General features: G+C 39.3%; 1 protein-coding gene across 4 annotated transcripts in view; it reads right to left on the bottom strand.

Moving 5' to 3' along the window:
• SLC1A3 (solute carrier family 1 member 3) overlaps window positions 1–12,466 on the bottom strand; it is a gene marked incomplete at both ends in the record, with an annotated part of 76,665 nt that extends 64,199 nt beyond the window's left edge. For all 4 annotated transcript variants that reach the window (XM_084233463.1, XM_084233464.1, XM_084233466.1 and 1 more), the window contains one exon: window positions 12,286–12,466. In XM_084233463.1, the coding sequence (XP_084089589.1) occupies window positions 12,286–12,466 (181 nt within the window). The remainder of the gene's footprint in view (window positions 1–12,285) is intronic.
• Window positions 12,467–12,871: the final 405 nt, after the last annotated feature.

Here is a 12,871-nt window from a genome sequence, read left to right as displayed (position 1 = left end):
CATGCTTGTATCAGAACTACTGGATTTAATATCGCTATTTTGTAGATGAGCCTGGGTCATAGAAAGAATAAGTCACTTGTCCAAGGTCATGTGGCCAAGTAGGGTTTCAAATTTAGCTCTGCCTATTTCCTTATACCGTATATTCAAATGATATCATCTCTTTGGAAGTTTTTTTTTTTTTAAATCTACACAGTGACAAGGATAGACTGTAACAGGTGTCTCTAAAATCTTTGTGAGTTTTAATATTCTCAGCTACCTGTGTTGGTTGACAAGGATCACATATACCAAAAGCATTATACATCGTAGCCATGAGCTCTTCTTTTTTCTTCTAGCAAATTCTAAAGTCCTTGAAGAGGTATATGAAAGCCTTTCCTAAGTTAAAAAATACTATCACATTGGTCATTATAGGTTTTATGGCAGGTAGGCAATAAGTAATAATGTGAGAGTCTAAATGAATTTCAGTACTTGACTAGACTGTGGCCCAACCTGGAGAAATCATAAGCCTGTTTCTTGCAACCTGATGAAGCTGGTGGAAATAAAATTCCATTCGCTTGTTTTCACAAAGACGGCAAGAGCAAAACGGCAAATTTACCTGCCCAGGATGACTGCTGATCCCTGTCCTTTGTTTCAGCCCAAATTTCCAGGCATTTCCTCAAGAGAAGCTACTGTGCATTAGAGCAACCTTTCCACCCTCCCCCACACCTCTGCTCCCACCTCCTTCAGAGATTTGGGCCCTGGTTTGGCTCATTCTTTTGTCTTTTGGTATTTCCTGTGGCTGGAGGTGGAGAATACCTGCCCCAGTCTTGTTCCACTAGGGGTTCCCTGATGAACCACCCCTGTTGACGGCTGACCTGGAGTGTAGATGCAGGCTTCAGTCCACATGGGGAGACAACTGTGAGACAACTGTTATCAGAAGAAAGTTGGGTGTTCTGAAAAGCCTGGTGCTTTCTTCCTAAAACTGCACTAGCAAAGGCTATGTGAAATGGCAATTTTATTTACCAATAACCTTACAGGTCTTTTAAATGACCAATAAATTGTCATTAAAAACAGTTTCTGCTTTAGCAGTAGCAACTAAATGTATCAAACCCTGTTGTCCGCTGTTAAAAAAAAAAAAAAAGTTTTGTGCACCTCCCTGGTGGCACAAGGGGTTAAGCACTGCACTATGAAGCAACCCAAAGACTCTGCAGCACTAGTTCGATCAGCACTGAGTTCAATCCTCGACTGGCCAGGAAGCAACCCAAATGGCGCAGCAGACCTCTCCTGTCTTGCCCGCTGCTCTCCTCAGCAGCGTATTTCGGTCAGTCTGCCTGTTCTGTTCCCCACCCTGCACTGGTGAATCCTCTCACCGCCCCCATCTCTTGTATGCATAAATAAATAAATCTTTTAAAAAAAAAGTTCTGTTGGGCCTCCCCTGGTGGCGCAGGTGGTTGAGCACCGCGCTGTGAAGCTGTCCGCAGCCTCTGCAGCGCTGGTTCCATCTCGGCCTGCCAGCGAGGGTCCCACATGGCACGACAGACCTTTCCGGCCGTGCCCGCTGCTCCCCTCAGCAGTGTATTTCATCAGTCTGCCTGTTCTGTTTCCCGCTCTGTCTCTGGTGAATCCTCTCACCCTCCCATGTATCTGGCCTGTACCCCAGTTCTTGTATAAATTTAAAAAAAAGTTATGAATGAGTAGAAACTGGAAATGAAATATATTTGAATGTATTTAAATATATTTAAAATTTTCCAAGTTTCTCCAGTACCTTTGGCTGGCGTGTCTCTTATTCACCAAGCAACACAAACTGTCCCTGGCAGTCTACTTGTCCTTACCTGTGGCAACGACAACAGTGGGGCTAACTTGTATTTAACTCCAATAGTTTGGAAGAGCTACAGACTCTATGGGATACAAATGAGCAATATTTATCAGACTCACAAATGTGAGTCTGAGACTAAATACTTTTAGTCTCAGCAAGTTCACTTCTAAGATATACATCCCACAGATATACTTTATCTGGGTGAATTCACTTTTGTACAAGGCTCTTCATTATGCCTTAACAAATATACCCAAAGGGTGGAAACAACTTAAGTTTCCATCAGTTGGGAATTGCTTAAATAAATTATGTATTAGTGCAGCCCTGGGAGATAATGAGGAGACTCTTTACACACTAAAAAGTAAGGATTGCTATCCAAGGTATATTGTAAAGGGAAAAAAGCAAGGTGTAAACGGGGGTATAGGTACTGTGCCACCATGTATATACAAAAAAACAAAAATAGGAAAAATATATATTCATAAAATAAGTAAAGGCATAAAAGAAACTGCTAAGGTAAACTGGATCCCTGTGGGTCATAGGTGTGCATGCTGCTTTCATTTTATATCCTTTTGTTCTTTTGGGGTATTGTAAATACATTTTCATAAGTAAAATAACAAAATAAGCACACAAAGATGACTCCAACTTTTTTTTTAATTCTGCCTTAATTCTATTCTACATCATTTCTGCCAGATGTCTGGATCTTTCTAACAACTCACTTTGGGTCTGAACTGGATTCTCCTCAATTTTTCTTTAATTTGCTCTAACAATGAGTTTGCTCTATTTGGGCTTTGAAGAGGAAAGTCACTAGTTATGCTCAGATTTATAGTGAATGGAAGGATCACTTTCTGACCAAACAACTCTTTTTTCTGGGGACAAGGAAGTAATACAAAAAAATACTCTGAACTCAATCATTATAGGCTCATGTGCTGCTTCAACCAATTAGCCCTTGGAGTTACAAGGATACCAAAGCCAAAAAACCACATTATAAACCACTCCGCAAAGGTAACATGGTCTTTCATCATCATTCCTATTGTGTAAAGTATTGCAATGCCAGAACTTATAAAGCCCTGGGAAGTTTGTTGAATCTTAACTTTGTTTACACAACTACTTAATAGGTCTTAAAAAAACAAATCCAAGAAGACAAAAATAAATATATAAAGAGGTAGACAATTTTGGTCTTACATAGTCTCTTACAAAAACTCATCTTATCAATAGTTCCCCTCTTTACCTTCACATTCATCAATAAGCTGAAGACACCAGCAGACACATGTATGCCGGGGTTTTGTCCTATTTGATTTAAAGATGGAATTTCTAATGATGCAATGTGTCTAAAAGCCAGAGACATCTTTTCAGGGTGAGAAGGGCAGCAACTGTCCATCTCTACTCTCATTAGGGAAAAATGAACCTCATCTTACAAAAGAAAGTCTCTCACTAATTAAATAGCCAACTGTTTTGTCTCTGGGATGCAACAGTAGTTTGTGGCCTGGAATTGCTGTTGGAGAACTGAAGAAGTCGCTTTGGGCACAAGAAGAATGGAGTTGCCCTCTCTGGAGACAGGAACTCAGTCTTGAAATCCAAAACTTAAGGATGCCTTTCAACAAGCTGATCCTAAATTTACCTTCAAATCTTGAATGTGATACACAGAGAAAACAGGGAGTGGCTTTCCCCTACCTTATCTAAACTTATCCAGGGTATATCTTCTTTATCTAGTTTTGGGGTATTTATTCTTCTTTTGGTTTCGGAACCACTTGAGCTCATCTCTTGATTAGGTATTGTGATGGGGCTATTGTTGGTCAAGGGAATAAGCTCTGGGAATTTGACAGCAGAGAAGCTTGACATAAAACTCAACATTTTTTTTTTTTTTTAATGCTGTGAGCAAATGGCTAAACCTCTTGCCCTGAAGTGCTCTGTGTGTTTCCTCATCTCACAGCAATGCTCCAGCTCACCTAGCTGCCAGACCCAACACTTGACGAATGATAGTACCCCAGTGTTCCATAAATACCAACTGCTCTAATACCTGGAATGCACAACTTGGAAAAGACAGTACTTAGAATCCAGTTGCCTCTTCCAAACAGTGTAGGCTTTTTACAACCTTGGTTATTCTCTAGCAAAAACAAAGGCCCAAAATTTTCTTCCTCTGATTTAGGAGAGATGGGCAGAAGACTGAAGGGCAGAAGTGACTCTGCACAGGTGGCCTCTCTCATGCCTCACACACTGTGAGGAAACATTGGTGATTATTCACAGAGTAGGGAAGTCTACTTTTCTTTAAGAAGTCCAACGGGAGAGAAGATGGGTGCTTGTTTTATGGAAGAAACTCATTGGAATATGTTGGGAGATAATCAACATAGGAAAAAAAATCTTTAAAATTATATAGCACTGTGGACTGGAAAGAAAACACTAGGTTTCTTCTTCCACATATGCTGTTGCAAATTAGACTTCAGATGATAGAATTTTGGAATTGGGTGTAGACAATAGTGTAAATATACTTTGCTGATAAGCAGCATATGCAGCTCAGAGATTTGTCTTAAATCCTGAACTTAGTGGATGGCAGAGCTGGGTCTGTAATCAGGACCTTGAGACTCTCAGTGCTTTCATAGTTGTATTCCAATCATTTGTAGATGCCAATTAGAAGGGGAATGGATCTACCATGAACTTACATTGCTATAGATGCAAGGGGGAAGAGCTTTATAAACTGTAACATTGCAGCTGTGGAAGTTGTGTTTTTATTGCAGGTAATTGTTCTGAACATATCTATTTGATTACATACTTGAAAGAGAAACAGATTTGAAAACTGCCTGCTCACTTTTCTCATTACCTGAATTAGTAAGAAGAAAATAGAATAAAATGAAATCCAGAGATAATCTTAGAACAACATGAAGCTTTTGATCCACAACTTGAATATGTTAGAAACCAGTAACATTTCTTGCAAGTTTCTAGAACCCCTTATCTTGTATACCTCCTTTCTGATGGAAGTGGCAGTTAAGGAGCAATAGAAATCAAAATGATGAAGAAAAGGAGAAACCAGGGAGGTGGTAAATTCTCAAAATTGGCCCCAACTCTCAAGTGTATGAACAAAAATACACTATTGAGTATATTAAACCATTTCTCAGCCACTTCCCATTTCCCTGAGGGAGGTATCTACTGTCAGGCGCTCCCTCCACTGGGTATTGTGATAAGCACTGCCTGGGCATTACTTTCTGCTTTGACTCAGGAGGCCAGGTAGGTGAGAGACAGATAGTGATGTATCACTTACTTTGAGGCTTTCATCTCTGCCTCTCAAAGCCCTTTACATCTATTAAGTCTCTTCCTACAATGCTCTTGGCTTTCTTCTCTAGCTAAGAAAACAGAGACCACTTCTCCTTGACCTAAACCAGGAAGCCACCTTATTCCTTCCCCAGTCCTGGGCCTCCCCACAGTGTACACTTTCACTCAATGTCATTGCAAAGATGGAAGCAAAAGATAAGGGATTTCTAGTTTCTGTGGAGCTTTTACCTGCCACACATTTAAGGAAATTGTTGAAGGCTACATGGTTGAAGTGGAAGAACTGGGATACAAATCTTGGCAAAGAGGTGATATCACTATTCTATTTTACACATGAAGAGACAGGAGCCAGTGTCAGAACTGGGACATAAGCTGAAGTGTCTGACTCCAGAATTTGTAACTCTGATCAACTCCCCCATATCTTACTAGATTACACCATATGACAGGAGGTTGGTCCGTTTAATGAGGTAAATTGTATAGAACAGCAGAGAAGGCTGGGATTCCAGTGTGCCATGAGCATATGTTACGTATTTTCTATTGCTGGGCCTCATGATTTTTCTGCATTTCTGCTCCCTTGGGGAGAAGAGGAAGCACAGAGAAATCAGACTTGAGTCCTGACACCCTATCTCTCTGTCACTCCTCCAGAGCAGGGCATGTGAATCCCATTTCTCAGCCCCCAAGGTCTAACCTTTCCCTCCCAGACCTCTGTCCTGGGAGCCTCGGAGAATCGCAGCCAATTGCTGAGCTCTGCTTGCTCCATAGATTCTTGGGGATCCTCTCTTTCCAGAGATCCTTGCAACTCCTCTCCCTCCTCATTTCCACGAAGTGTTGACAAAACCATAAATCTGAACCCAGAAACCCACTCACCGGTCTTTGGATTTCTGCCATTCACCCTGTGTAGAGAGCCTGTTCTCTCTGTGAACTGAGAGGAAGCCAGTGTGGGTGGTAGGCTGGACCCACTCCACTAACTCAAGTGGTTGGCTAGTTTGCTCCCACGACTAGTCACTTCAGTGTAGCAGCTGATAGTTAACCAATTGGCAGGAACCCATTTGATTAAACCAGCTGATTCAGCTAGATACTGCGACTGCCCGAGGCACAGGACACCATTATGATGTTTTCTGGAAGATACTGCCTTTAATCATAAAGAATGACCCCAGGGTTAAAAACTTTTTGAGAATAGAGCCACTAGCAGAGTAGTTTATACAGTAGGATAACCCAATTCATTTATCAGCATTCACTTAATATTCAAAGATAGTACCTGTCCTTGCTCAATATAGGGCTTGTAAGAACCCAAATCTACAGACATTGAGTCTCCTGTACTCTCTCTGCTGCATCCCACTTCTCCAATTCAACATGCCCAAAAAGGAATTTATAATTCCATTCTTCCTCCCCTGAAATCTTCCTTCTCTAGTCTACCTTCACTAGTCACGCTGACAACCACGCAGTCACCTACACTGGAGGCCTGCTGGCTGCAGCGCTTCACCCAGTCAGGACTCAGGAGTAATTCTCGGAATGAGCTCTCAGTTCAGACATTCCCTTCCATCTTTCCTGTCGATATGTCAGTGCAGATATTAGCTAAGTGTTGTAATAAAATCAGGATGGACATTTCCTGAAGGAAGGAGACAGCACACAGAGAGTGTGGTAGATTATAGTATAAACTTGGAGCCAGAATGGGTGGATTTGAATCCCAGTCAATATATATTAATTAGGGGATAAGTCTCTGAGCTTCAGTGTCTTCATCTGTAAAATGAGATTAATGGAAAGACTACCCTACCTAGCTTGTGGTGAAAATTAACTAATATTTATATACTAACAACACTTGCAACATTGCTGGGCACAGTGTCAGTGTTCACTATCCATATTATACATGTTATGCCAGATGAGGAAACTGAGGCTCAGAGCAATTAAACACCTTTAAGATCACACAGCTGTTAAATAATACAGATAAAATTAATTTATCCTTCATAAAAAGCTACACTTTTTTTTAACGTGGCACAAGGGTTCCCAGTGCAATTTTTATTAAGAAAATGAAACTAAAGTATCAATACAGAAAGACATCATATATAGAACAGTATGGATAATATGATCTCTTAAGAAAATGTTCAGTTCATTATAAGTTTCTCTGTTACTACCTCTGAACTTTGTATATTCTTTTTTTTTTTAATATGTTCCTTTCATTATTCTCATTTTTTTAAAAAAGATTTATTTATTTATTTATTTATACAAGTACTGGGTACAGTCAGAAGGGCAGGAGGGTGAGAGAATTCACCAGAACCAGAGCGGGGAGCAGAGCAGGCAGAAGGACCGAAGTACACTGCTGAGGGGAGCAGCGGGCAAGACAGGAGAGGTCTGCTGCACCATGTGGGAATCTCCTCCAGTGGCCGGGGAGCAGCCGGGGATCGAACCGGCGCTGCAGAGGCTGCGGGCAGCTTCACAACCCAGCGCTCAACCGCTGTGCCACCGGGGAGGCCCTGAACTTTGTATATTCTTATGTCACTTTATTTTTTTTTTTTTCATCCATCTCTCCTAAACTACTGGAGGGCAGAGACTTCTCATTGCATAGCTCAGGGCCAGACACACAACAGTCAATTTTGTTAAATTGCTAAATAGCATTGAATCCTTTAAAGAAAAATATCATGTATTTATTTAGCAGATAATAGAAAACAGGTGAATGTGGGAAAAAGCTTTCCAACTATAAAAAGGTATTTAAAGGAAAGTAATATTCGTCTCATCCCATTTCCCAAACACTCTGTTCCTAACCCAAGAGGAAGCCAAGGTCACTAGTTTATTGTCTACCACAAATAGACAATGCTTTGAATTTTAGTGCAATTTAAATACAGTGCTAAGGAGTGTTAAGGAATAGTCAAAAACATTTCATATAAAGTTAGTCAGCATGTGACCATAGATCTGAGGCACACAGCGGGTAGGGTGCAGGAGAGGGCTCAAAACAGGGGAGAGGAAAAGCACAAGGGACTGTGGTGATGGATCACAGGTGCTATGGTGGTGGGAGAACTAAGGCGACTGCACCTGAAGGGAGAAATCAAATACTATACAAAAATAAACAATCATGTAAGAAAATGAACAAATGTAATTAAAAAAATAAATTTAGTCAGCATGTTTTCTTCCCAAGACATTACCAATTTCTCAAAAATCCATAGAAAAGACAACCCAAATATGAACTCTGTGTGTGTGTGTGTATGTGTGTGTCTGTGTTGTGTGTGTAGGTCAACAACAGAGAAAGGCATGAGTTCCTGTGAACTCCCTCAGGTCAATCCACCATCTGATTCTACACAAATCTATTTATAGTTCTCTCCTTTTGCATTTGATCTTATGACCCATTTCTTCATAATTCTTTTGCCTGAGATTTCATTTTTTTTTATTGTACTATTTGTTCCCTGGACATGGAAAGATTCAGAGTTCTGTGGCTCGAACATGACAGCCACAGATGAGATGTCTGAGATCACTCTGATACAACTTTACCATAGTTTGAAATCAAAGTGTTTCCTGGAGAAAGACAGTAACCACTTTTTTCAGTGTGGTTTTGTCAGATATCTGCAACCAAAATGTTCTGGAAGACACTTTAGCTAATGTTTTCATAATAAGCCCTCTTAAAGGGACTAACACTGGGCACTGCCTTCTCTTGTGTCACTAACCTGATCCTGTTAGAGGGGTTTTGTCACAGCATAGTACACTAGATATTTGACATGAATTAGAAATGACATTAGACATGCCATTGCTTAAAAATGACATCAAATTGTGGGCCTCCCCTGGTGGTGCAGCAGTTGAGCGCTGGGCTGCGAGGCTGCCCGCAGCCTCTGCAGCACTGGATTGTTCCCTGGCCACCAGTGAGGGTCCCACCAAAAACAAAAAAAAAACAAAAGACATCAAATTGTACATGTGGTTCTATGCCTGCCTGTGCGTATAGTGAAATTGGTACTGAAATGTTTATTTTCTGCTTCATTTTGAATAGATGCATTCACATGTCTCTATTCCTCCTTGCAGTATTTTTTTTACAAATCTTCCTTGACTTACAATGGGATCATATCTCAATAAATCCACTGGAAGTTGAAATTATCATAATTTGAAGATGCCTTTAATATACACCTTATCTGTTGAACATTATAGTTCAGTCTAGCCTACTTTAAAATTAGTCTCTAGTTGGGCAAAATCATCCAACACAAAGTCTATCTTATAATAAAGTGTTGAATAGCTCATGTAGTTTGTTGAGTACTGTACTGAAAGTGAAAAAGGAATGCCCCAATTCAAGACTCGTGGTTTCTATTGAATGCATACTGCTTTTGCCTTGTTGCAATGGAAAAATCCTAAGTCAAACCATTGTAAGTTGGAGACCATGTGTAGTTACCACTTCCACATACTAAAAAAGCACTTTCTTTCAAAAAGACAAAACACACTGAGTAACAGATTCTCCTCAACATACAGGTGTTCTTAGTCTTCTACATTTTTTTTTCACTAAATCAATCTAAACCTAAGAATTAAAAAATTAATAGCTATAGTTTTCTTATCTCATCTTTGGAGAAAATAACTCTTTTCTTCTTCCTTGATAACATTCCAATTTATTTTCCTATGCTGCCACAATATAAATTAGAGAGTTTATATCCAGACATGTTCTTTCCCTATTATTTCTTCCGGGACTGATACCGACATGGAACCTAGTGATGAGCTGAATGGAGCCTTTGTTTCCACTGGTTTGTCAATAGAAGACACACCAAGAGATAACGGAAGAGTTCTTCCTTCTCTCCTAAATCTAGTTGCTGCTACGTTGTCTATTTGTGAGGAAGTTTTTGGTGCAGACTCAGTGGTCTCACTGACTGTCAATGAGCTCTTTTTATTTGTTTCTTTGTTAGTGCCTTCTTCTTGTTACTTCTCCCTCCTCAGTTTCCATTGGTGAAGCCAACCATGAAGGCATCCTGCCAAGTTATCTACCCCTGCTCAGCCAAGTCATTGCAGTTCTCACAAATCTTAGGAAATCCTCATGGGGCCAGGAAATGATCCCAGAACTCCTAGAGAAAGTGGACCCTTAAATCCTGGCATTATCTACCTTCTATTAGAGATGTTATTTCTTTGTACTCAATTAGAAATTTCCTACTCCATCGACCTGCTTTCCAAGTCCAAATTTTATTACTTTCCATTACTCTGTAAAATATTTCTGTCCTAGATATTGAACTCTTGTATTTAGAATAACATTTTGAATAAGCATTTCTGCCTCTTTTTCAAACATACTCCAGAATCACAAAGCTCTATTACTATACATACAGGATTGCAAACTAAATGGGTGTTTGTTAAAAAAAAAAGAGAGAGAGAGAGAAGCACATGGCTTAATCATTTGCAGGAGAATTATAATTTTCATTGAGTTTAATTGGGTAAATTATATAATGAAATGACACTACTGTATGAGAGCATCTAGCACTACTTGCTGCTTGGCCTCTACCAAGACATTAGCATTTCTCTTTTTGGCGTTTCTCACCAGATGTCTACCAGTCAGCAGAACAGCGAGGCAAGATGTCAGAGTGGTTAAGAGAATGTCATCTGGCACTAGACAGCACCAGACAGCTCTAGCATTTACTAGCTGCATGATTTTGGCCAAATTACTTGTCCTCTCCAGACTCAATCTCCTCATCTATAAAATGAGGATCATAGTAATTATATCTATACCCTCACTTCATAGACTTGTTTAAGGATTAAGTGAGCTAGTACCTAATAAAACATTTAGAAAGTAGCTGAGATACTGCTATATAAATGTTCACTCTTAGGATTATATAGCTATTGTTTGACTTAACAACATCTGTAATTTAAATCAATAAATGGAGAGCGCTTACCACACTTTACATTGACTTCCAAAATAATGACACAGTATTGAAACACTTCTTCCAGGAATGTATTCAAACCTGGGAACCTATCAAGAAGGCATTTTTTGTGTAGTCCCCAGGTTCATGAATGGTACAGTTCTTTAAGTTCTTTTTACATCTTGAAATAAAGTTTTTATCATTTTCTTTTTAAAAAGTTTTATTCTCTAAGTCTATCAGGACATTTTCTCTTTGAACACCTCTACAATGAAGTGAGCAATCATTAATCATCAACAATTACTAAGAGGCGCCAAATATGTTGGAATATATCTAAATTCTTGTGACAAATTGCTCTTTTGCTGTAGTCTCCATAGGATTTAATAAGCCTATTTTCTAGATAAAGTTATAATTCTATTTAGATGCTGCAGAATTTTCTTAGCTTTTATAGTCATTACTTTTTTATACTTGGTGGAGATAGTGGCAAATTCCAAGGTATAGAGATTAAACCTGCATGTAAATGCTTCTATTTGTGGCAGATTAGTAGAAATTTAAATTAAACACTTTTTTAATACATGGTTTTGGCTTAAGTGAGTACCAGTCTAAAGATTTCTCTATTGGTTCAGTCCAAAATTCTAAATAAATAGCTTTTTTTTTTTCAGGCATATTTTAAAGTAGGATCAATGTTACCCATTAGTAAAAAACTGTAATTTCAGATACAAATAAATCAAGAAAAACAATGATATTTCATTAGTAAAGATTACTGTCAACAATGCAAAGTTAGTAACTGGCTGAAATGTTTCAAAAAAGGTATAGCTATTTATGGCAGGCGCTTTGAGGCAATGAATGAAAGAGATCTGTGTTAACATTTTCTCCAGTTTACCTTTCCCAGTCGCTGGATGAGAGAGGGCAAACATATAAAAGATTCAGCCTCTGTGTCTAAGCTTGCTACTCCCTTTCCTGTCAGTACCAGTTAGAATAGAATTACTTTTAGGGCCCCATGCCACATTTTGGGTGTACTAATTGTGTAAATTAGTTTTAAATGAAAGTGACATTGTATAATAATTGCATTTTGGCCAAATCGAGACTGCTTGCTTGTTTTTTTTTTAAGCTGTGCAGGCCTAATGATTAAATTATCACTCTTCTGTGTTCGTGAGATGGGAAAACATTTGATTTATTTCCCCTTTCCATAAGATCCATTGATTTTACGTTTTGCTTCTTCTAGGTTCCCATATGTTTATGCTATACTGCTCCAAACATACCAACAAACTGTCATTTAATGGAAAAACAACCTTTAAATTCAGAGGAAAGCCTAGCAGAGGTTATCATTTTGAATACCTACAATCAGTCCATCTGATAATATTCCCAGGCAGTTGAGAAACAAGATCCAGGTTTTCTTTCTTTTTTTTTTTTCAGTGTTATCAAATGACTTACCCACAATGACAGCGGTGATAGTGAGCAGCACAAAAGCATTCCGAAATAGGTAACTTTTAACATCTTCCTTTGTGATGTTCTGTACTTTCTTCTTGGCCAAAAGTGTGCGCTTTCGTACTCCTTGTTGAAATCTTTCCATCCTGCCCCCCATCCTGGGCTCTTCTCCGTTGCTTTTAGTCATATTTTACTTCTCTCGAGTGTGTCTTCTTTGCACTTCAATGTCTCCAAATCACCCCCAGAAAGCCAGATCTCTTTGGCATTAGAGAATATAACTATAGCGTGAGAGAAAGAGACAGGAGTTACAGCCTCCAGTGGTGAGAAATCAGTGCTGCTTCACACTGGGAGCAAGCTGTTGGCAAACTGCATAATCTCAGTAGGAAACAGGGATTGGAGGGCAGGAATGCCAGGCTTCAATGCTAGAATGTGCCTCTTTTACTGGACCACGTGTGAGAAGTGAGCATAAATTCAAAATATATGTGTAGAAACTTGTGTTTCATCTTTAAAAATTTGTCCTTCCCCTTCCAATGAGATTATAAAAGGATTCATCAGAACGGGGTATGAATGAGCACCCATTGCATCCATCCTA

This window comes from Talpa europaea (genome assembly GCF_964194135.1).
Source record: "Talpa europaea genome assembly, chromosome: 5".
Classification (NCBI taxonomy): Eukaryota; Metazoa; Chordata; class Mammalia; order Eulipotyphla; family Talpidae; genus Talpa; species Talpa europaea.
This window is presented reverse-complemented; position numbering and strand designations above follow the sequence as displayed.